This window comes from Spermophilus citellus (assembly GCF_964194105.1).
Source record: "Spermophilus citellus genome assembly, chromosome: 18".
Classification (NCBI taxonomy): Eukaryota; Metazoa; Chordata; class Mammalia; order Rodentia; family Sciuridae; genus Spermophilus; species Spermophilus citellus.
Window position 1 is genome coordinate 949,196 of NC_138200.1, and position 25,093 is coordinate 974,288.

General features: G+C 47.3%; 2 protein-coding genes and 1 long non-coding RNA gene across 20 annotated transcripts in view; 1 reads left to right on the forward strand and 2 right to left on the reverse strand.

Moving 5' to 3' along the window:
* The window catches only part of LOC308638196 (uncharacterized protein), a 47,744-nt gene extending 29,102 nt beyond the window's left edge, over positions 1-18,642 (reverse strand). Inside the window, exons 1-4 of one of the 2 annotated variants that reach the window (XM_081275376.1) lie at positions 18,405-18,642; positions 15,881-16,007; positions 13,843-13,938; positions 7,287-11,642 (exon numbers count right to left, since the gene is read on the reverse strand). In XM_081275376.1, the coding sequence (XP_081131502.1) occupies positions 10,015-11,642; positions 13,843-13,938; positions 15,881-16,007; positions 18,405-18,434 (1,881 nt within the window). In that variant the 5' untranslated portion in view covers positions 18,435-18,642 and the 3' untranslated portion in view covers positions 7,287-10,014. Of the gene's footprint in view, positions 1-7,286; positions 11,643-13,842; positions 13,939-15,880; positions 16,008-18,404 lie in introns of those variants that run through there. The other variant, XM_081275375.1, reaches the window with a different exon arrangement.
* Positions 18,643-18,701: 59 nt separating this feature from the next.
* Positions 18,702-21,547, forward strand: LOC308638205. The gene is made up of 3 exons (XR_014019784.1): positions 18,702-19,489; positions 20,005-20,570; positions 21,413-21,547. It is a non-coding gene; the product is annotated as an uncharacterized lncRNA (long non-coding RNA).
* Positions 21,436-25,093, reverse strand: part of LOC308638191 (aurora kinase C-like) — a gene marked incomplete at its 3' end in the record, with an annotated part of 60,597 nt that continues 56,939 nt past the window's right edge. For 12 of the 17 annotated variants that reach the window (XM_081275349.1, XM_081275350.1, XM_081275335.1 and 9 more), the window contains 2 exons: positions 24,850-25,020; positions 21,439-23,175 (listed from right to left, as the gene is read on the reverse strand). In XM_081275349.1, coding sequence (XP_081131475.1) covers positions 23,037-23,175; positions 24,850-25,020 — 310 coding nt within the window. Of the gene's footprint in view, positions 23,176-24,849; positions 25,021-25,093 lie in introns of all 17 variants that reach the window. The other 5 variants (XM_081275340.1, XM_081275341.1, XM_081275338.1 and 2 more) reach the window with 5 other exon arrangements.

Below are 25,093 nucleotides of genomic sequence, written 5' to 3' on the forward strand. Positions count from 1 at the left end.
CTCAAGAGCAGTACAAGTGGGCCTAGACTCTGGGGTCTGGCCCCCGACGCTGGTTTCCCAGTGCTACACTAATGAGCCAGCAAGCACATCTGTGTGGAGTTAACAGCCTTAGACCAACTGAGCTGTGGAGGTGAGAAGCAGCCATCACTAGGAAGATTCATTCTTCAGGGAACAGAGGCCAGAGTAAAGCGCAGTGACTCCAGCCTTCAATATTTCATGAACCACTAAAAAGTAAGAAATTGGGAGGGAATCCCACATGGTCATTTGGCACTGTTAATAGCTGTTAGTTTACAATACATAAAAACTATCATTCTCTGGGGCAGGTAACTCATCCTCTGTAAACCTCAAGTTCCTCTTATATAAAACAGTAATGATGAAAGATCCTAACTTTAAGATGATGGCAATTAAATGAAGTTATACCTTCTACCATGTGACCAGCGCACTGGTTTCATTAAAGAGGTTCTTGGCATAAAAGTTAGCTAGTGAGATTGAAATAAACACACAGACTCAGTTACCTTTCAGGGCTAGCAGGAGAGACACAGAGAGCACGCCAGGGAGTGTGGCCTTTTATTGAGGAACACGAAATTCAGGGGAGAATTCCATCCAATGAAGGTTGAGGGGGGCAGCACTCTAAGGTCAGGGTCAGTGATTGGCCCCAAGGTCAATGGTCAAGTCACAGCCCCACACGGACAGGCTCTTGCACCAGGAGGGTCGGGAAAGCTCCGACACAGTTTAGCCAGAGCGCCTCACACCCAAACCGGGAGTTGCCCAATCACGTGTGAGAATGGCTCCCCACAATACCCAATTCCTATCAGTGCATAGCAAAGAATTGATTCAGGACTGATATTACGGCTCTTCTGCAATTACTTCTTTCCTCTTTGCTCCCACAACATTCTGGACAAACTAACCCAGCAAGCGCCTTTAATTTTACCAAAATCCCTGCACAAAAATTCCAGACACCGAGTAGACACGGAAGGGCCACTTTAACCTGAACTGTTAGGAAAAGGCCTCTCCAAACAAGGTAAGCCTGAGCAGAAACCAGAGAACATTAGAAGGCCTGCAAAGACATAGAGGCAGTGTCCCAGGCAAAACAAAGGCAAGGGCAAGGGCGACTAGGCGGAAGGGAACTCAGCACCGTCTGTCAGGTTTGTGAGTCAAGAGTACCTAGAACGGAAGGCCATGAGGTCGGAGGTGGCCTCCGGGGCGGGTGTTTAGACTTGAGCCTCAGGGCGAGGCTGGAGACCTCGGGAGGAAGCCTCATTCACCCTTTAAGCACCGTCAGAGGCCCGCGGGGCTGCAGGGCCAGAGGAACCACTAGCAGAGGAGCTGCAAAGCCGAACCCTGGCCGCTCACCTTCGCGGGGTCCAGCAGCGCCGCCGCCATGCTGAGCCGGGGACGACCCTGCCACCCGCCGCGCCGCGCGCCTGTCTCCCGGTTCCCAGCGAGCGGGCAGCCCTGGACACCCGGCGGGGTGCAGGATGCCGGACCCAAAAACGGCCGAGCCGAAACACTGCACCCTCGCTGCAGTCCCTGCGCCGGGACCGGGCTGCCGGGCGCCGGGAGGTGACGTAGCGCCGCCGCCGGAAGCGGCCTGTCGCGGGCCCTCATTGGCCAGAGCGCGCCGCGGTGCTCCCTGGGTAGCGCGGCCTTGCCTCCAGGCTGCCCCGCAAGTAGGAATCCGCCTCAGGCGCTGTTCTTTTGTTGTTTTTCTTTTATTTTTTGTAACCGGGGGTCCAGACCGTCGGTTATCCGCCCAGCCAGGCCGAATCTCGGGAGGCGGGCTGCTCCCCTGTGCGGCCTCTGCGTGGCGGGCGGAGACGATGCGCGGCGTCTGCGGAGGGAGAGGCGGGGAAGGTGGACAGTTGAGGGGTGGGCGGCGTCCTGACGACGTCCGAGGCCGAAGTCGGAGCGGGAGAGTGAAGGCAAAGCAGGTGATCGCTGCCCGAGTCGTCGCGGGGACCGACCGGCCGGCCGGAGAGGGCGAGTGATTGTGCGGGGGGAAACGGCTGAAAGACCACGCTGCTGCCGGTGCTCGCGGCCCAGAGGACCGGAGGCCTCCTGGAGGGGGAGCGTTAGGCAGGCCGGGGACGGCGCCTTCGTAAAGGCCGGAAGTGCGTCCGGAGGACGTCTGTGTAGGCGACCCCGGAGGAGTTGGCTTGACCCTTTCCCGCAGTGTCGGAAGTGACGGGCCACGGGGGGGCTCACTTTCTGAAAGCCCACTGAGAACCTGGGGTGTCTGGTCACTACCTGAACAGTTCCTCTCGGCACTGACCCTCTTCGGTCCATAGTTCTTAATCTTTTCTTGTTTGATCCCCAACACCCTGTTGAAAATCCCGCGGAAAAAGCTTGTTTGCTTTCCTGAACTTACATTTACCAACTTAATGACTTGTTGGGTCATTTCTAAATGCCAATTTTACTGCCCAGAGGTGGTGAGCCAAATGACCTTGGTACAATTGCCAAGACATGTCTTGGTCCTTTGTTAAGGTCCCCAAGAGGAATGTCACACACCATAACGTGAGGCCAGGTGGAAAAGCATAGAGTTGGTCACCAAGTAAGGGGAAAGCAAGGTCAAGAGTCTTTATTGTGCTTTTTCAGCACAGAGTAGGCAAGGCAAGTAAGCCAACTAAGGTTTAGGATTGGCTAATTAGTCAGTAGAGACCATCCTATTTCCTTGACATCTAGCCCTGGGGTAATAATGGCAGGGAGTTGGTGGCTTCGTTTGCCAGACCCTGATAAAAAGGGAGAAGAGAGAAGAATTTTCTTAAAGGTCTTCAGTAGTTAAGAACAAGGACAGAAAGCATAGTCTGACTGCCAGGTCAATACCCTTGATGCTGCTCTGAAGGAAGCAAAATAAAGTGAACATCTAATAACATAACTAAGACCATTTTGTTGTGAAATGCCTAACATAGGGCTGGGGATGTGGCTGCCTGGCATGCGTGCGGCCCGGGTTCCATCCTCAGCACCATATACAAACAAAGATGTGTCCGCTGAAAACTAAAAAATATTAAAAAATTCTCTCTTAAAAAAAAAAAAGAAATGCCTAACATAAACACATTATTGCTTATGACTAAAATTTAAAAATTGTAAGCAAATATTGTCTTTAATCCTCAAGACTGAAGCACATCATTAAACGCTATGGAGACAAGTGCAGAAAGGAAAAGCCAGGTGTGGGCCAGTCAGTGTGAAAAGTAAGCTGCACACACAGTAAGAGACTGGATTCCTCTAAGTCTCCTGCTTGTCTTAGGTGGAGCATACTGTGCTCACTCCCTCCAAAATAGACTCACAGACCTGTAAGTGACTAAATCTGCAACAAGATGTTCTTTAATCTCAAATTAATGATGCATGAAGTCTTCATGAACCCCATATTCTTTAATCTTTGCTATACCCAGAGGATATAACATTCAATAGCAGGAACAAAGATGAGAAATTACTGACATGTGATATAGAAATACAAAGCATTTAGCTTCCATCTTTACAGAAAGGAAGGCTAACAGGGAATATTTGCAAGTCAGACCACTTGCCAATGTATTTATGTGTACATATTAGGCAGAGAAAAAGGTTTTTTCTCACCAGACTACCTCTGGGATTTTTTTTTTTTTTTCCAATCAGGCATTGAATCCAGGGATGCTTAACCACTGGGTCACATCCCCAGCCCTTTTATTTTTTATTTTAAAATAAAGCCTCGCTAAGTTGCTGAGATTGGCTTTGAACATGCAATCCTCCTGCTTCAGCCTCCCAAGTTGCCCGGATTATAGGCATGCACCATGGTACCCAGCTGTACCTTGTGTTTCCTAAATTAAATACTAGTTTTAAGAATTGCCACTTATTAAATTAATGGTTTATATGTGTAAGGCTTCATCTGAAAGCTATAACTGATATATGTTATAGAAAATTATATTTGCTTAATGATTAAGAATTTTGAATTTAGTAGCTGAGTCCCTTTTAAGTGACTGAAGATACAACATAGTAAGCTGGAGATTGATTATCCTTTGAGCTTCCAAGTTTCACACCTGGCTGGAGTTTAGGACATTATTTTTCAGATTGCACATTATTCCCAGAAATGAAGAGTGGTCAGGTCCATGTGCCTTAATTGTTTGTGTCAACAATATGGCTTATGAGGAACACCTGCTATCTTTTTGGAGGTCTGGAATTGTATGTTCTGGAAAACATGTCCAGTGCAAATTCTCTAGTGAGCATCAAAAGATTCCCTAATAGAATCTCATATGTGATTGTTAAGTTCCAGATAAAGCTTACAGTAAGCACATCTAATATGACTTCACTGAGACAGGCTCAAGAAAGTAGTGCCTGGTTTCCTCAGCCAATGAGTCTCTCCCTTTAGTAAGTGCTTTACATCCTTTGGCTATAATAAATGATAACCACTGACCATGACAACATGATGAGTTCTCTGAATTTTCCTAGTAAATCAAACTTGGAGGTTGTCCTCAGGACTCCAACAGTCACTCATTATGACTTCTAAAATTTTGCACATCTGTCCATAAAAGTCCATGCATATCCTCTTTAAGGTCATCATGTCATAGATGGTGCCCATTCTTTATGGTGAACACTGTGAAGGACTCAAAAATCATTACAAAAACACCCTGCTATATGTGGCTGTTCACCTAACAAATACTTAAGTGTCTATTAAAAAAACAAAAGAGCGAATGCACAGAATGGAGCAGAGGCTCACTATGGGGACAATAAAAGGAAGAGGAGAGAGGCCTACAGTGATCTGGTTTGGGCAATAAAGCAAAAGTTAGGCAGATTCACAGAGTTGTTTTTCAGGCACCTCAAAAAACATCTAAAGACAAATGCAAGCCTTGGCCCTTTTCTGCTCCTCCTTACTTTCCGTCTCCCCTATTTCTCAAACCCAGGCATTCTCTAAATTTTCCACAGTTACAACAGACTACACCCCTTTTAAGAGTATGGTTCATCTCACTTGCTTGAAGAGATGGCCAAGATGTATTCTTAAATGTTTAAAAATAGAAGGTTTCAGATAAATAAGCCTGTTTCATCCATTCTAGTAAAAATGAATAATGACCAGGAGAACAAAGATCCACCCTATAATAGGGAATAAAGTTAAAAGTTTTTTATTCTGGAGTCAACCAACATTGCCTCCAGTTCCTAAGCTCAATTTTCACAAATGGTTAACCTTTGGCATATTCCCTCATCTTTCTATAAAATGGGAAAATAACTAATACATAAAGATGTTATAAAGGAGCTGGGTACAGAGGTACACACCTGTAATCCCAGCAGCTCAAGAGGCTGAGGCAGGAGGATTGTGAGTTCAAAACCAGCCTCAGCAAAAGCGAGGTACTATAAGCAATTCAGTGAGACCCTATCTCTTTAAAAAAACAAAATAGGGGTGGGGATGTAGCTCAGTGGTTGAGCGACCCTGTAATTATTGTACTGAATTCAATCCCTAGTAACACCCCCCCCAAAAAAAAAGGATGTTATAAAGGTTAAAACTGTTGAGGGCCACAGCCAAGTCGGGATGGCGCCAGAAGGAGTGGTTAAGAGGTGATGATGATAATTAAATTATAATTGCTGTGACTGGATGATGCTGGATTGAAACAGGCTATGTATTGAGTTGTATATGGACCCTGCCCTCCGACAATAGGGCATTGGCTTGGGGGGGGGGGGGATAGGGCTGCCTCAGGCGCCCACTACTTTGGAGTTCCCGAGAGAGTTCACCTGGAGCCTGGTGGAGGATGAGAGAGTTCCCGGGAGTGTGTGTGGAGTGTGCTGGTGGAGTTCGGGAATAAAGAGTTGCTGTTTGAACCTACAGTGCTTCATGGCGGTTCAGTTATTTTGTGCCCAGCCAGACTGCGGCAAAAACAGTTGATACATGTAAAACTTCCCAATCTCTAACACATAGTAATACCATGTTTGCTTGATCTTATATGATTGCTCACCTATAGCCACATGGTGGATACATACATACTGGGATCAGTGTGTATCAATACAGTAAAGATGCAGGATGATCAGTGGGTAAAGGACATGAGAAATGTTCAACTGGGAAACATGATTTGGGGAAGCTCTCTAGACCTCTGACAGTAAAATGCCTTGAGGAGAATTCATTCATTTGTGGGGAACAAGAAAAATTATAAAAACAATGGCCATGATGACCCTGAGAAGTAAAATCGCTTATTGGATAGAATACATACAAAACTACAGATACATCCATGGAATTCTAAAATAAGGTGAATTAACCAATGGGAAGAAAACATCAAACACAAGAGAGGAACAGTTAGCAGGGAAAATAAATTCAAATCATAAAATGGAGCTGTGAATGCTAGCAAATCAATAATTACTTTAAATGGCCTAAATATACCAATTAAAAGACAAATATATAAAAAGGATATAAAAGCAGAATCAGTGTGTATGCTATTCATGAGAAACTTGTTTCAAATATGTTAAGGGTCTGAAATAAAATAATGAAAAAAATATAAAGGATACGAGGATTAGCCAAAAAAAATGTAAGAGTGAATATACAAATATCAGATAAAGTATACTTCAGAGCTAAAAGTACTTACAGGGGCAAAACCAGGATGTTAAAAAATGATAAAAGCCAGGCGCAGTGGTGCACACTTGTAATCCCAGTGGCTTGGGAATCTGAAGCAGGAGGATGGCAAAGCCAGCCTCAGCAATGGTGAGACACTAAGCAACTCAGTGACACCCTGTCTCTATATAAAATACAAAAAGGAGCTGGGGATGTGGCTCAGTGGTTGAGTGGCCCTGAGTTCAATCCCCAGTACCCCACCTCCACCAGAAAAAGTTATAAAAAGGCCAATACACAAAGAAGTCTTAGTAAACTTACATGTATGTACATACCAAACACAGAGCTGTGAGTATATGAAAGAAAAATTGATAGAAGATAGAACTTACAAGGAGGAACAGATACTTCCATTCATATAGTTCAGGAGTTTAGCACCATTCTCTTGGTAATCTGAATAACACTACCAACAAACAGGATCATCTGGACCTCTACAGAAATTCCACCCAATTACAGCAGAACATGCATATATTTTTTTTTTTTTTTTTTTTTTTTTTGCAAGAAGCCATACAAAACAGGTCATGAAAGACTTTAACAAATATTGGGGCTGGGGATGTGGCTCAAGCGGTAGCGCGCTGGCCTGGCATGCGTGCGGCCCGGGTTCGATCCTCAGCACCACATACCAACAGGGATGTTGTGTCTGCCGAGAACTAAAAAAATAAATATTAAAAATTCTCTCTCTCTCTCACTCTCTCTCCTCTCTCACTGTCTCTTAAAAAAAAAAAAAAAAGACTTTAACAAATATAAACAGGACAAATGTGAAACAAGTTAGAAATCAACAACAAATAGATAAAAGGAAATATTCAAAACACTAAGAAATTAAACAACTTCTAAATAATTCATGCATTAGAAATGAAGTCTCACCAAGAATTTCAAAATTGGAGAAATATAATTAAAACTAATTAAGATGAAGCTAACAGTACTGTGATTCAAATTCAAAGAATTTCATGCTTACATTAGGAAAAAAGGCTTCAAATCAATAAACACCCACTTTGAGAAATTAATAAGAGCCAAATATAAATAAATTAGGTAGAAGAAAGGATATAACACAGATCCAAGAAATGGGTTGAATTAAGAACACATAGTAGAGAAAAAAATCGACACAATTTTAAATAACTGAGAAAATTGAAAAAATCTAAAAAGATTACAAAGACAAAAAGAGAATGGCTATAATGGATACACTCCCAGCTACTGAAGAGGCTGAAGCAGGAAGTTCATAAGTTCAAGACCAGCCTGGGCAACTTAGGGAAGACCCTGTCTCAAAACAAAAAGGGCTGGGGATGGAGCTCAGCATTAGAGCACCCTGGGGTTCCATCCAGAGTACTGTGAAACAAAGAAGAGAGAGAGAAAATGGATATATTTCCAATATCAGAAGTAAAACAGGGCATATAAGAACATATCCTGCTGCAAAGGATAATAGAAAATAGTTCAAACAAATTAAATAATTTGCATGAAATAAAACAATTCCTTGAAAAGAACCATGATAATTTATCCAATATGAAATACTCTTATAAGTTCTATACATATAAAATAAAATAAATATATAATTAAACATCTTAAAGAAAAACCTCCAGGTCCAAATGCTTCACTGAAGAATACTACCAAGCATGACGGGAATTACACCAATTCTACAAATTATCTTCCAAATAACTGAAAACACGAGAAAGGTTCCCCATTCATATTGGGAGATGAGCGTCACCCTGACACCAGATGAAGACAGTCCAAAAGCAATGAAGAAAACACAGCTTTCTTATAATTAATGAAATCAGGGAAATTTTCCTCAACAAAACACTAGCAAATGGAATAATGGTAGACAAAATCACATGCCATGACCAACTGGGGATTATTCCATGGACGCAAGTCTGGCTAAATATTCAAATCTCAAATTAATATGACATATCATATCAACAGAATATAGAAGCAACATATAATGATCATATCAAATGATTGAGAAAAAAAATTTGACGAATTTCAACAATCAGTAATAAAAAAATCTCAGCAAATTCAGAATAGAAAAAAAATTTCTATTTTTGGCTAAAAAAAATCTTATGTTCAACATCATTATTTATGAGAAACTGAACATTTCTTCCCTACTAGTATGGATGAGTTCTCACTAATCCTATTCAACATCATACTGAAAATTCTAGCTAGTGCAATAAAATAAGGAAAATAAAAGATATGCAAGATGGGAAAGAAGAAAAGATTCTATTTACAGAGGACATATCTTTGTTTAAAATCCAAAGGATTCTCTAGCAAAACAAATATAAAAAATGCTAGATATACATCAGCAAAGTTGAAGGATAATAAGACAATATCCAAAAACTAATCACATTTCTGCATACTGCCAAACATCATGTGGAAATTGAAAGTTTAAATATTAATTTTATAACTGTTAAAAAAAAGGTATAAATCTTATTAAAAATATACAAGAGCTATATGCTATAAATTATAAAACAGTAAAGGAATAAGTCAAGGAATACTTAAATAAACAAAATGATATACCATGTTCATAAAACCACATTCATAAATGGATGACTCACCACAATAGAAAGACACAATTCTCAAAAAACTGATCTGTATTTAACTCAACATCTATCAAATAACTGGTATTTCATTACGATATCAGAAAAACAAATCCTAAAGTGTACGTGGAAAGTAAAAAAAAAAGTACTAAATCAACTTGAAATAAAAGAAAGAAAAGGAATCATTTTACCCAATTTTAAGACTTACTACATAGCTTCAAGTAAACGAAAAGAGGGGATCAAGAAAAATTCTGAGTGGTGTTTGAAACCATATTAAAGAGAGTTTGCCAGTCTTAAGTGGTGCAATAACAAGTGTCCATTCATTTGTATACCCTGGGGCTGGATGTAGCTCACTGGTATACTGCATGCTTAAATTGCTTGCGGCCCTGGGTTCAATTCCTAGCACTACACACACAAACACAAAAACGTGTTTCCTTATTCCCTTAAATATAAAAGTATTCCCACACTCACTGCACTCACACCTTCATATTCTTCTTAAAAACGTATGCTCCACAAGAACAGAGACAATGTTGTACAATAAGGAGGATATTTAGTAAGTTTCTAGACTTGCCCTCAACTTTCTAACTCTCAACACTGGACAGCACTGAATGCATATACAAGACAGTCAAGGTTCTTTGTCTCCTAAACCAGAACCCTCTCCACCCAAATAAACTAAGAAATCCATGAACAAGTCCCATAGACTGAGTGGAATAGTGTGAAAGAAGCAGTGCCTATGTTTCACTCTATATCACTTCCTTTCTATAAACATTCCTGAGATAACACTGCACTGTAAATGAGAAGAAAGATGCAGCTGAAAGTAGTCCTAAGTGCAAAATAACCTCTGTCTCTCTCTCCTGGGATGAATTCTCAGATGGAGAACAGTGTTGTAAGCTAAGTCAATTTCTAATGAGTCTTCAGATAACAAATAATAAGGTTTTCTTATAATGAAGACATTTGTGGGTTTTCTCTTTGGTATGAATGATCAGATGCCATGTAGGATGTTTCCTCTTTCAAAAGCTTTTCCTCATCAGTTACATTCACAAAGTCATCCCCTAATAGAAGTTCCTGAATGTTGACGGAGGCATGAGCACTTGTGAAAGGGGGCCCCTCCTCTGCTGCGCTGACAGGGTTTCTGCCAGTGTGCATCCTTTGATGGTGAGTGAGGGATGAGCTGCGGCTGAAGGCCTTTCCACACTCACTGCACTCATAGGGCTTCTCTCCAGTGTGGATAATAGAGTGTCGAATGAGATTTGTGCTCCAGCAAAAGGTTTTCCCACACTCGATGCATTCATAGGGCTTCTCCCCACTGTGAATCCGCTGGTGCCTCGTGAGGCCCGACCTGCGGTTGAAGGCCTTCCCACACTCCATGCACTCATAGGGCTTCTCCCCAGTGTGGATGCTGAAGTGGCGAATGAGGTCTGCCCTATTGCTAAAGGCTTTCCCACATTCTTTGCACTCAAAGGGTTTTTCTCCAGTGTGGGCCCTTTTATGCAAGATATAAGTAGAGCAGTGGGTGAAGGCCTTCCCACACTCACTGCACACATAAGGCTTTTCTCCAGTATGAATGCGCTGGTGCCTCTTGAGGTAGGACCTGTGGTTGAAGGCCTTCCCACACTCGAGGCACTCGAAGGGCTTCTCCCCAGTGTGGATGACGTAGTGGTGGATCAGGGCCGCGCTCTCACAGAAGGCTTTCCCACACTCGCTGCACTCGTAGGGTTTCTCCCCAGTGTGAGTCTGCTGGTGCCACATAAGATATGATCTGTGCTTGAAGACCTTGCCACACTCAAAACACTCATAGGGGTTCTCCCCACTGTGGATGATGTAGTGTCGAATGAAACCCGGCCTATCACGAAAGGCTTTGCCACATTCTTTGCACACAAAAGGTTTCTCTCCAGTGTGGCTCCTGTTATGCAAGACAAAAGTGGAGCGGTGGGTGAAGGCCTTTCCACACTCACTGCACTTGTAAGGCTTCTCCCCACTGTGGATCCGCTGATGCTGAGTAAGATGTGATTTGCGGTTGAAGGCCTTTCCACACTCCATACATTTATAGGGCTTCTCCCCTGTGTGGACCATGTGGTGTTGAAGCAGGTATGTGCTTTTGCTGAAGGTCTTCCCACACTCCGTGCACTCGTAGGGCTTCACTCCAGAGTGAATCCTCTCATGTCGGGCAAGAAGGCGTTTCTTGTTAAACACTTTCCCACATTCACTGCATTTGAAGATGTTTTCATTCTCCTGACTCATGGGATCCAGAGCAGTGATCTGTGGGTCACAGTCATGAACAGCATCTCCTAGACAGACAGGGTCCTGTACCATCCTTGAACAAATGTCCTCAGATGCCCCTGAACCACCAGGTCTAGGGATACTTTTCCCAGGAAGCTTCTCCTGCAGCTCTACACCTGGTCTCAAGAGTCCTTCCTGCACTGCTGATGGCCCATCCTGACCTCTGGCTGCCACCACCTGGGAGCACCCTGAGGCCCCTTGTGTTAACAGTCCCTGGAGTGAGGCACCCTCAGACAAGGCTGGCTCACAAGTAGTAGGTGCGGTGGCCTGAGGTTTTCCACTGTCACCTGAAAGAAAATTCAACACACAAGAGGGCCTGTTACTAACAACACAGAAGGACAAGATCCTCACTTCAGTGAGAACATGGAACTCAAAACACAGCCTCTCTGTCCACTCTGTTACCTCTGAACCTTAGGTTTGAACAGCTTTCTTCCTGACCCTTGGACCCCAAACACCTTGAAAGGGAGACCTGGGGAGAGTCAGTCAGCACACAGAGGGTCTGCAGTGGAGTAAGCTCCACAACTGCAGCCTGCACGTGGCTGGACAGAGCAACGCTGAGACCATGCTGAGTAAGCTTCCTCTACAGGATGCCATCCCATGCTGTTACAGGGACACCAGGAAAGCACAACGAAGGTGGCCCACATGGAAGACAGGAAGCGTATGATGAGAAATCTCAGCAAAAGTCACATTTGGTGTTTGATCAATGGGAAACATCGAACACTAGATTTCTGGAATTTCTGCTTCATACAAGGTAGGCTCCTCATATCACTTTGGACCCCCTATCAATTTATCCTGAAGAGATGACTCAGGGAAAGATCTGTTCACACCAGAAAGACAAAACATGTATTCAGAGACAGAGCAACAATATCTAACCTGGACTTTTTGGAAAGGTTCACATCTGTTAAACCCCAGTTTTGTGATTAATTTCTTTCCTTCTCTGTATCAGTTGTTGAATTTATATATCTATCTTTTTGACAGCATTGGGGATTAAACCCAGGGATCCTCTACCACTAAGCTACATCTCCAGTCTTTTTTATTTTTCATTTTGAGACAGGGTCTGGTTGAATTGCTAAGACTAGCACTGAACTTGTGATCCTCCTGAATCACCATTCTGAGCTGCTGGGATATAGGGTATCCACCACATTCAGACACTTCTTAATTCTTGACTCCTTGAAAGTCAGACCAAATGAAAAGGCTGGGTGAAGGGACAGAAAGTCTTTAGGGGAGAAATTATCTCAATTCCATATTGACAATTTACAAAAAGTTATCTCATTGTGAGCCCCTAAATAATGTATTCTAAAGGAATGAATCAGGCTAAGGTCTGGCAAAACCAGAAAAACTAGTAAGACGACCGTGAGAGCATTAAGCCACAGTGTAGCAACCAAAGCCTGGTGCAGTGGTGTACACCTATAATCCCAGCAGCCAGGGAGGCCAAGGCAGGAGGATTGCAAATTGGAGGACAGCCTCAGCAATTTAGTGAGGCCCAAAGCAATTCAGCAAGACTCTGTCTCAAAATAAAAAGTAAAAAGGTCTGGAGATATTGCTCAGAGTAAAGCACCCCTAGTTTCAACCCCTAGTACCTTAAGAAAAAATAAAAAAAGTACCAATTATGGCTCTTAAAAGGGGACACTGCTAGAGACAGTTTTACATAATCAATTACTTAATCAGGTGTATATATATATATATATAAAATGAAACCCAACAGAATTGTCCATCAATACTGCAGTGACCATCCCAAGTCAGCAACATACCAACTATATATCGTCACAGGAAGAAACCAGATGGTTAACAAATCCCTGAGGATACAGAAGCTTTCTGCTTGGACACCCTTCTGTCCCACAATTCACACCTCTTCTAATATGTACACTTAATCTGAAATAAGCACAGCTACTTGAGAGGAGAGAATTGAGACATTCAACACACTGTCTGTTTTCTTGGACATGTATCCCACAGTTTCTACACAAGTGTGGATAGTATCTAGTTCCTCAGGTAGAATGTGAGGGACTGGTGTCCCTGGAGTGGGAATGGTTGCGCTCACTGGAGAAAGGCAGAAAAACCATACGACAGCAGGCTGATGAGAGAAAGAACCTGTAGAGCTCCCCATGCCCCACGCAGTCCTGGGGACAGTGAAAACCACAGCTACACATGCTAAGCCGCTGAGCCTTGTACCAACTCAATCACCCTTAGGTACAAAACCACGAGAGTCTTCAACCTTACTAGGTAGGGCCTCAGAGCTGGTGACGGCCCAGCCAGGTTTCATGACCACACAGTTGGAGCCCTGGCCAGGTGTTAGCTCACCAACCTCACTCTTTCCCAGGACCTGGAACAAGTTGATGGGTTTGGCTGACCAGAGGGGTACAGGTCAAAGGGCAACATGGCTACAAAATCCAGAGGCCACAGTACGATGCTTCCCAAGAGATACCGAGGCCAGTGTCTTCCCTGCCTCAAGCCTGCAGGGCCTCCACTAGCCAAGGTCATGGCTCCTACCTGGACAGGTGCTCTGAAAGAGGTCTATCATCACTGTCCACAACTGCTGCCCGTGCTCCAGCGGGAAGATCAGCTCAGGTTTGGGAACAGGATATCCTGTTCAGGGACAAAAGAAAAAAAAAAAAAGAAAAAAAAGGGAGAAACATGGATTTTGTGAAAAGCAGTAAACACCCTCCATCTCCTTCAGGCCTCAAGCCCAGCAGCCGGTCCTTAGGATGAGGCCTCTCCCACCAGAACAAACAGAAAGCTGACATGTGACCTGGAACAAGGCTGGCCATCCACACTGGATGACCACTGTGCCCCAGGATGCACTCAGAAGCTGGCACATATCGGGGCTAACCACGTCCACAGGACTAGGCAAGCAGGTTGAATGCACTGGGTCAGCTCAAACCCGAACAATATTTAAGCAGTAATTTAGGGGAAAACAGACATCTAAAATCTCTCTTCACTCAAAGCAAAGGTATGTGTATTAGTCAGTTTTCCTTTCCTCACCTAATGCCTGAGTCTTGGCAATGAGAACAACAGAGGTCTACTTAGCACACGGCTTTGGAGATTTCACATCCAACTCAGGCAAATTGACGCAGATTAATCTTTTCCAAGGGCAGTACTGTCAACGACCTATGACCTTCCACCTGAGTCCCACCTCTGTACTCCCCTCTGGTGAAAGGGGATCAGCAAGCGTCAGGGAAAGGGGCTGGGCTGAGACTCAGCTCTAAACCCAGACTTTTCATTCAACAAATCTCAGCGGCAGGAAAAAGGTGCTCAAGGAACTGCTTGTCCAGGGCATGTCTCCAGACCAGATGAGTCCTCAAGAATGGCTTCTCCAGGGTCTCTTGATGCCAGGTGAGGGGGTGTCTGTGCTTCCTCTCATACAGGTCCAACCTCCGCCAACTGATTTTTAGGTCCCGTGTGCAGTGGTGATCTGTCCTGTGCATTACAAGGACGCTCAGCAGCATCCAGGTCTCCACCCACTAAATGCCAGTAATACCCCAACCCAACGTAAAAACCAAGAACATTTTCCCACGTCACCCCATGTGTGCAGAAGGGCTCCCCATTGAGAACCTCTGGCTTAGGAGGATAGGAATAAATACAGGCAGATGGGAGAAGCAGCCTGTGATGGGGCGGGGCCTCCTGGAGACTGTGTTCAGGAAGGCTCTGGTGAGCAGATGCTGAGAAAGGGCAGCAGAGCTGAATGCTGCATCACCCTGAGCACACCACAGGACAAGGAGAAAACTGCGAGTGCTGTCCTGCAGCAGGCAGGAGGGCAGGGGAGGAAGGGCAGGAAGTTGCAAAGACTGGAGTGTGGGGAGTCTGGGCCGGAGCACCAGGTGAGCGAAGGTCGGCTGGGTTACAGAGGACTCCTTATTGTTAAGAATTTACGTATCTGATTCTGTCAAACCCCTCCCTAGCAAAGATCGCATCCCACACCACCCTGCACACTGGGCTACTGGGGACACCTGATCCAACCCTGCTCCTAAGGCAGACTCCCCACTGAAAGATGGCATAAAAAAGAACCACAGACTGGGGCCAATCTACGCTGGGCACCGAGTGAGAGGCTGAGGGAAGGATGGCTCGTGGTTGCCATTTGCTGCCTCAAGGGTGTCCCACAAAAGCCAGCAGCAAATAAGGAAAAATACAAACATGCAGACAACAGGACCAGGAATCTGGTGGTCACACACAGCAAGGACCAGAAGGCCACTCATGCTGCAAACTGGCTCAGGAAGAAAAGGCCCTTGTTTGGATATGGTGGCAGGAGCCAGGAGAAATTGTGGTGGTCTTCAGGTTCTCCCTCGAAATCTCACCTTGGGTCCTGAATGCCTCCCCATTCCTTCCACTGTCGCCTTCTCCACAGCACCCTGGGAGCCCAAGGGCCCTACTTCCACTGCCCAGAGAGACACAGGACACCAGACAGGAAAAGGTGAGTCCAGTAAATGACTGAAGCCCTGGGATGAAGGCTGGATCCAGAGGCTTCTGGAGCAGCCAGGGTGGAGTGAAGGAGGCAGCAGGTCCGCTGCATGCTCGAGGTGGAAGGCCTTACCCAGTGAGACCAGGAGCCCACAGTTTTCCAGCATCACCTCCTGGTACAAGGTCCTCTGAGCTGGGTCCAGTTGTCTCCACTCCTCCTGGGTGAAAGTCACAGCTACATCCTCGAAGGTCACAGACCCCTGGAAAGTCAAATAGAGGGAACACTGTTGGTCGTGGGGCTGTTCCAAGAGACAGGAGAGTCTGTTTCGCTGAAAAACATGCAAAGAGATCAAGGCCTAAATCACATGGTGTTTCCCAAGGGCCATGCTCCATGCTGGGCTGGAGAAGGAAGGAGGAGCTGCTTCAACATAATACCATGTAAGGGAAAGATGCTGCTTATGCAAGAACAGTCAATGGGATCGACTTCTGCACTGTGAGATGTAGACAGAAGGGCTCTAGGACATCAGAGGAGTGAGGAAACAATGATAATGACCCCACCAGTGCAATCTGCATCTTCCTGGTGCAGGCAGGTGCTGCCCCAGGCTGAGAACATTCTGTGTTCAAATGACTGCCAGTCCCCAGCTCAAAGTCAGACTGATAGAATCCAAATTCCTGAAATTGGCACTTGCCATCTATGGAACCTTAGGGAGCTTTCATCATCTCTGAGCCTTCATTTCCATAGCAATACAGGAACGCGGGATTTATCAATGAAAGTCATAAGGCTGAAAAAGAAAATATTCTATGCATGGCCTTTAGGATTTCTATTAATCCTTCCATAGCTTCTGGGGTAAACACCAGCATCATTCACCTCTACATGGCAGTCAGTGACCTGAGCCTGAAGGACCCCACCAATTCACCCAGTTTCATGTTTGAGCAGTTATGGCATTTGAGCCCTGGTTTGAGGATTGTAATGTCAATTACTCCACCACCAATGTAAGTCTATAGTAACCAGGTGGTTAAGTTTTCCCACTAAATTTTACTGTTCAATTTTTTTCATCAGCTCCTCAAAATACTTACAACATGGGTAAAGCCATCACCACCAAGTGCCTGGAAAATACCCACAGGGTGCTAAACCCTTTGATAACCCTAAGGCCAAAGTACTTTTAGACAGGAAATCCGAACAACTAAGGATAATGCACGTGGTGATCCTGAAAACATGGGCTTGTGACTGGTCACAATGCTGTATAGTCAAGGTGGCAGGCACATGGAACAAACCACCACAGGATCTCACCATTCTGAAACATGTTTCAGCAGGTGGGGAAAAGGGACAGAATCATGGCAACCTCTCAGGCCCTCTTAGACCTCCTTAAACAACCTTGCCTTTGTCTAAACAATTCTCTCTGCTGAGATGTCTGGCCCTCCACTTTAATGCCCAAAGCAACTTCCTAGAGGAGCATTGCTCAACTTGCATAGTTCTCCTTAGCTGTCACCTCCAGGGCTTCCCAGCCTTCTAAATGTAAAAAACAAAGGCTCTGATGGTCTGTATGCTAAAGGTCAGTTTCTGCTACCTCAATGCTGTGTGACATTGGGTAGTGTCAAAGTCCTGAACTATTCTGATGTTAAACAGTGGTAGTAACTGAACCTGAATCAGATTAAGTAAGGTGGTAAATGATGCCTCCCCTAGCTTACATCAGAGACAATGAACTGCTATTATGGGCCTCGTGCTATTACCTACTTCATTTGGCCTCCCAACATCACGGAAAACCTCAATTTAGCAACATTTTAAAACTCTGCCAGATAGCCTACACACATACACATACACACACACACACACACACACACACACACACACACACAAAGGCAGGCCAAGGACAAGCAGAGAAGGACCTACTTCAGCCTGCACTGCCAGTAAAGACCTCTCCAAAGAAGTAAAATTTGAGCAGAGCCAAAAAGATACAAAGAATGGCCTTACAGAGATCCGAGAACAATGTCTGAGGCCCAGTGAACTGAAAGAGCAATGGCTGGGAGACTAAAGAAAACTTTCTATGGTCAGGTTGGTGTATCTGAAGAGCAGTGAGCCAGGAACGATAGGAAGGAGGCAAGATCAGAAGTAGTCAAGCAGGGCGGATGAGGAAGCAACCTGCAGACCGTGGCTGAGAGGTTGTATTATGCTGTGATAGGAGCCCATGGTGTAGAACCTCAACCAATTATTGAGCAACTGTTAGAGATGTGATAGGAGTGTAAGAGGAAAGTGTAAGAGCTAACTCGCAGAGTATATCCTACCATATTGGGGAAGAGTGCATACATGGCTTTCCCTGGTAGGTCCTATTAAAGCAGGAACAAAACTGGGAAAGAGGTACTAGTCAAGTCCTGGACCGAGTGGAGCAGGTAACAGAGAAGTTACCTTTCACCTTCCTCGACTATCACTAGAGATGGCATCCTGGCTTCACGCAAGCATGACAGCGCAGGCTGACTGCAGGTGCGGCTGAAGCGGGGCTTGCTTCCCGGCCGGCTGCTGCAGACTGCACGGAGTGCCGTTTTTAAGTATGAGCTGGCTTTTCGTAAACACAAGTGCAAAGGGAAACCCGGGGCCGTTTCGGCTGCCAGCCTCTCCCCACCAGCACAGAAGTCGCAAAGCCGAAACCCCAGCCACTCACCTGCGCCAGGTCCACCAGCGCCGCGGCCATCCTGGGCCGGGATGCCTCAGGGGTGACCCGGGGCGCCGGCCGCGCTCCACCAGCCCCGGACGCTCACGGCGGGGTCCCAGGCACCGAGGCCAGTCTCCGCTGCCCTCCTGCTTCTTTCCGAGCAGCCACGGGAAGGTGGCAGCCGAACACCGCGGGGCTACCCACAGCCGGCGTGGACGGCGCCGTCGCGTCCAGTGACGCCATCGCCGATGGTCGGGCAGTTCCGCCCCGGTAACGAGGCCCACCGGAAGTGCCTCCGTCCTGGGCCGCCATTGGCCAACGCCGCCGCGGACGAGCGCGGTGCCTTCTGGGTGACGGTGAAGCCACGGGGTGCGGGGCCTGGCCGCAGCTCTTCACCCAGGTTCCAGCTCTGCCGGACCGGGCGGCAGGCGGGCCTCTCCTTTCTTCTCCGGGGAGGGGAGGCTCTGGCAGCTGCACTGTTTGCTCAGGGCCAGCGCGCAGACGCGGAGCCGGCCCGAGCCTCACCTCACGTGGCGGGCTGCTAACCTGCGAAGGAGAAGGAGGCACAAAGCGGAGTCGGCCCGCAGGTGGCCGCAGCCCTGGTCCCCTCCAAGTCCTGCTCTCCCCACCTGCGCGGCTGTGGGAACGGCTGCAAACACCGTCGTCTGGAGGCGGGGGCCAGAGATAATCCGTGTAGATAATTAGGTTCCGTCTGGAAGATGCAGGCGGGCTGGGAAGCAAAGGAAATCGAACGATCCCCCCCAACCTGTTGCTAAGGTAACTGCCCCGGGCATTCTTCCTCCCTGCGGGGAGCTGTTAATTAACACCTCCAGGGCTGGTCCTTTCCACCGGCCATCTTCACGTTTTGGCCCACCCTTTTGGTCACAAACAGGATTAAACAAAAGCAAGATAAGGAGAAAAACAGAATCTAAAATGTATAAAAGGGGCAGGACACGACCCCTTCTCAGTCTTTGTTCTATCCTTAAATAAATCAGATGTTCAATCTTCACGTTTGGGGAAACAGAACTCAGCGCTGGCAGTCTGTTCAAATCTGCTATTTCATTTATCCCCGGTCAACTATGACAAGAGAGGATGTGTATGGAGTGAGTGTTAGTTAATAAATATTAGGTATTAAGGTGCTATAACAAACATGCTTTAGGTAAACATATTTTGATGTTAGAACTTTAAGTAAACATATTTTGCTGCTGTGCTAAGTAAACATGTTGATGTGACAAGCGTGAAGTGTGTTAGGTATGGATAAGGTAGTGAATAACAAATGATGTAAGGGGAAATTCCCAGTAGGTGTAAGCAAGTGTAAACAAGTGAGGTAATGCTGCAAATTAGATATAAATATTGGGCACGGAGGACAGGCAGTACCATTCAGGCCATCGATGTTACCATCCGCCTGATGGTCCGTCCAGTCCCTGCTCCGCTGCCTGCTGTGTGAGGATCCTGAATAAACGAGGCATTGAAAGACATCTCCAAGAGTCGGTGTGTTCGTGTCGCCGGGATTCTGGTTCGGGTAGGACACGGCCGGGGATCCGCCTGCGGTTGACCTCCGAAACCAAGGCCCCTCCAGCCTCGGGAGCTGCTCTCGACAGGATGAAAGGGAAAATTTGGAAATAAATGATTCATCAGTTAAATTGTGCGGGCTAATCACGTCTCACTTTTATCCGGTTCCTGCCCAAGACGGAGGAACCCTTTCCCAAGAACATGCTCACAGTGTGGACCACTTGTTAGTAGCTGCCTTGGTTGTCAGACTGGTTGGCAGATATCATAGTTTTATGTGTCCAAGTAGCAATTATTTTACTTAATAGCCAAAAAGTGCAACAACGATCATGCTGGCCATCCAGAGACAGAAGCCTTGAAGTGTCAAGGTGTCATTTACCTTATAGATGCGTGTATCTATAAGGCTCAGTAAAAGTCCGGTTTCAGTCAACCATAAGGGTTTTGGAATGTGTACCCCTCAAATGAGGCCTGGTGTGTGGACCCAGAGCACCATAGAGGGTTTTGCCATAGGGGGAGGGACTCAAAAGCTCAGGGCTCCAACTACTATCTGTTTGAAATGTCCCCAGGACCACAACATGTCTGGGTCACAGACAATTCAACCCTGGTTTATTGGGAGAGAGATCCTGCTGGGACATGTGAATCTGCTATTTCAAATCATGAGACCAGGTAAGACCACGAGGAAATAAAATGAGCAGGGCTGGTGATGGAGTTCAGGTGTAGGGCACTTGTATACTCAAGGCCATGGGTTCACTCCCCAGCACCACCATAAAAATATAGAGAAAAAACAATGGGAAGAGTGAGCCCTGAACCACCACACATCAAGTGGTTGCAGACAGTAAACCAACAACATTGTGTTGGAAATTGTGAATGCATTATGCAAAGTCAGAGTTACAGAGCTGGGCCTTCCAGGAAACTGGGCAGCATGAAGACCTGCTCCTTCAAACCCCAGTCCTTGTAAGGAAGTCAGGAAGATTTCAGGCATGTTGCTCAGGGCAACAGGTGAAGGATATGGAAAATATTAACCCCCGAGGAGAAAGGGAGCCTGGTGGGCTCTGAACCAGTGGCAGTTTTTCTTACCACCTGTGACCACAGCCCTGACTGCCCAAGGTCTCCCTCAGCACCCAGTCCCTGTCAGCCCTATAAAACTTAGACCCTACTGCAGCCAGTTGCCATTTTCCCTCTGAAAACCTGCCCCTGGCTGACCCACTGAGGTCCACCTGCGTTTCTCGTTTGTCTTCTCTTTCTTTTGCTTCCAACAGGCAATGAGTTTATTGAAGGAAAAGGGACACTCTCAAGGGAGAGGGTGGGTCTTCTCAGAGAGGAGAGGGACAGTGTGCCTCCTCCTGCCCTCTGGCTTTATAGGGGAAATTTCCAGAGTCCACTCAACTCTTCCTCTTGATTGTCAGCCGACAGCAGGATGATGTCTTGGCCCATGGTCACTGGTTCTAACTGAATTCCTAATGATGTATTCTTAGATTTAATCTTTTATCCTTATCTGCGACTTTCAGGATCTGGTCCATGAAAAGGGTCACAGTCTCTCCTGTCAGAGAAACTTGGTTTCCTCTTAGCGACTTTATTTTGGACTTGCATTTCTCCTGCAATTAACAGGTAGTGTGCAGAGGACTGTGACACATTCTGCCCTCTTCAGCCAGTCAGGGCTGCAGGTAAATGCTTCTTGGAAATAAAACGTGGGGGTCAGCACAGTGGGCCCCTTTCATAGATTTTTTTAAATTTATGTTTTAGTTGTAGTTGGACACAATACCTTTGTTTGTTTTATGTGGTGGGATCGAAACCAGGGCCCCAAACATGCTAGGGGAGTGCTCTACCACCGAGCCACTATCCCAGCCCCCCTTTTATAGGTTCATTCCCTTAACCTCACGTTCCCACACTCCTGTCCTCCCCTAACAAGAGTAGCCTGCAACAGTGGCCTTTGTCTTCTCCCTATCAGGAACCTGAGAGTAAACTGCTTTGGGGCTCCTCCCTTGCGGTGCAGGTGACTGAACAGAGGTCCTGGCTCACACTAGGCATAAGCCAACTTTTCCCGCTCTGAGGGCCGACTCATTCTAACTCCGTATTTGAGACATGAAAAGAATTGCCATTTACTCTTTCCACCCAATCACTGGCCAGAGGCCCCTACCTCTGAGAGGGTCATTGGAAGCCCCAGGGTGGGGTCCTGTCACCTGCACCTTACATTTGGTGGAAGTTGACGGGAAATGGACAGACCGTCCAGTCAGGCCTGGGAATTACTGCTTGAACAGGGACTTGGGACTCTGAATTCTCAAGTAGACTTATGTGTTTTCTATGAATTACCAGAAATAGTCACACTAGTATAGGACGGGCCATTCTCCCTTCAAATTGCTGAGGGGCGGAGAAAGAACAGACAAGGAGGTTTCCAGTGAGACATGATGTGGCTGGAGTTGTGCTTCCCCAAGTAAGAGGATGCCAAGAGCAGCTTTGGAGAGCTGTGGCTCTAGGCCAAACTAGCCCACACTGGCTTTGTAAATAAAGTTCCATGGGCACAGAATCCCACCCATCTGTTGACCCATGGTGACCACTTCCCTGCTCTGAGCACAGGGCTGAGCAGCGTGGCTGGGTCTACGTGGCCTTCGGTGCCTAAAAGTGACTATCTGGCCCTTTGGGGGAAAAATCTGCCAAATCCCAAGTTAGGATATAACAACAATACTGACCCTGTGGCTGCTGCTCAGCGGTGGAGCGCTTGCCTGGCACACGTGGGGCACAGGGTTCGATCCTCAGCACCACATAAAAATAAAGATTGTGCCCATCTACAACCAAAACAATATTTAAAAACACATACATACACCAATCCTGGAGTCACCAGGCAGCGACTGAATCAGGCCAAGGACAGAGGAATGGACAGTCCCGAGCACACTCCCAGGCCGCCCTTTCCCAGCTGATACCCCAGCCACGCCCCTGTGACCGCCCCAGCACATGGACAAAGGCAGCTCCAAGCTCAGGACCTTCCCTTTATTACACACCGAGGTGCCCGTGATCAGAACTCACTGTGAATAAAGAAATCGATGCTCAAGCCTACGTTTGACCCCCAGCCCAGGGACCACCACCATGAGAGGGAGACCAGACCCCCTGGGACACACAGTCAGGAGGGAGACAGACTCAGGGTGTCGAGAAAAAGAACTGGCAGCAGGAGGGAGCCTTCGTCCCCACGGCACTGTCCAGGGTCAGGCCAGGGTTGCTCTCCTTCACCTCCCTCAGCACCTCCTGGACCTTCGCGTTCCACGCGTCCATCTTCAACCTGGGGGACCAGAGGACATCAACGGTTACAGAAAAGCTAGTTCTATTGTTCCAAAATTCACCACAAACACCCCAAGTGCCCAGGAAGGTTTCAGGACACTTGCGGCGGGAGACACTTTTGGATCCACAAAATAGCAATCCTGAGAAACGTCAGAGTGCAGACACACGTCCTGCAAAGACCTCAAGAACCCAGCAACGGGCTCCCCCGATTTGATCAGTACACACTACATACATCCAATTACACTGTGCCTCATATATATGCATTAAAATACTCAATATTTGAGTGAATGAATAAATTATTTTCTAAAGCAAAGAAGATATTGGCTAGTCAAATATTCGGTAGAGCTGGGCACACTTATTATCCCAGCAGTCGAGGCTGAAGCAGGATGATCACAAGTTCAAACCAGTCTCAGCAAGGCCCTAACAACTTGGGTGCCAAATAAAAAGGGCTAGGGATGTGGCTCAGGGATAAGTTCCCCAACCCTGCACCATTCAGTGCTTGCCTGGCACACATGGGGCACTGGGTTGGACCCTTCTAGTGTAAAAAAGCACCATTCAGTAGAACAATCCCAAAGCGAACCCCAGGGTGAAACATCAACTTGGATCCACGTGGCCGCCATGTCCAGCCCCGCTCATGTGAGATGGGATGGCGGAGGGTGTCGCTGAGGGATAACAGGGGACAGAAATAGGTCCAGACCACAACATGAGGCGGGAGGCCACAGGGCTCGAGGTCCCACCACACTTCTTGGTGGCATTATGGCTCCACTGCTCCAGCCCCCGACACACCCCTGCACTGCAAACCAGGTTGAGTGGTCGCCATGTTGAAAACTCACAGCCCCTGCATGAGGCCAGCTTGGACACTCCTGTGGAAGCAGGAGTTGCATTCCTGGAGCGAATGACAGTGGGCTGGCCACCGGGGTGTCACAGGTTCCACGACTTTTACCAGGGGTGAGAAATAGGAACACCGCTTACTGGTCCCTACCCCAATCCTCCCCGAAGAGATGGCAGTGGAGGTGGGACGGTGCACAGAGGAGCAGAGCAGGGTTGGCCAGCTCCCGTCCTGCCTGTATCTTAAATAAAGCCCTCCTCCTCTGCCTTGCTCCACCTGGCAGGTGGGGACGGCTCGCTCTCCTCCCCCTGGGCTGCTGGTAACAGTGTGCACACCTGTGGTCTCAGAGCAGGAAACGTGGTGTGGTGTGGTCTGCTCTGCTGGAAGGGAGGAGCCGTCTGCGAGGGCTTTGGGGAAAGGCCCGAGAAAGCCAAAGACAGATCAAGGTACTGGAGGGCTGCAGATGTTCCCACGTCAGGGAAACCCCTGGAGAACCAGCTTCCGCTCAGCGGGGACCCAGGCAACCCTGGGACCCCAGAGACGGCAAAGCAGAAACCACACATCCTGGCTGGGGTGTGCGGTGCACCACGCCAGTCCTGCACACCCACAGGCAAGCTCCAGCCTGTGCCCCAGGGGATCTGAGCATCCGCATGCCCAGTACCGAGTGTGCTGGACAACACTGGACAACACTCGACTCCAAGAGAAGCGCTTAGGAGAAGCGGGCAGTGGACGGGACTCCCCTAGGCGAGGGGCTGCTGGGAAAGGGGTGTGTCACCCCCGCCTCCCCTTCCTGGGCAGCACTGATCCCTTCCAGGGAAGCCCACGTGTGGGGCAGGAAGACCATACCTGAGCGTCCTCAGGGGCCCGCTGCTGTCCCTCAGGGCCTCCAGGAGCACGGTCACTCCGCTCAGTCCCAAGGCGTTCTGGCCCAGGTCCAGAGTCTCCAGCGTCTGGTTGCTCACGAGGGCAGATGCCAGCTCCCCACAGTGCAGAGGGGTGAGGGAGCACCCCCAGAGCCTGTGGAGGGCAGAGAGCTGCTCACTTACTGGATGTGCTGCCCCGTGCACATGCTGTCCTGGGTTCCAGCCGG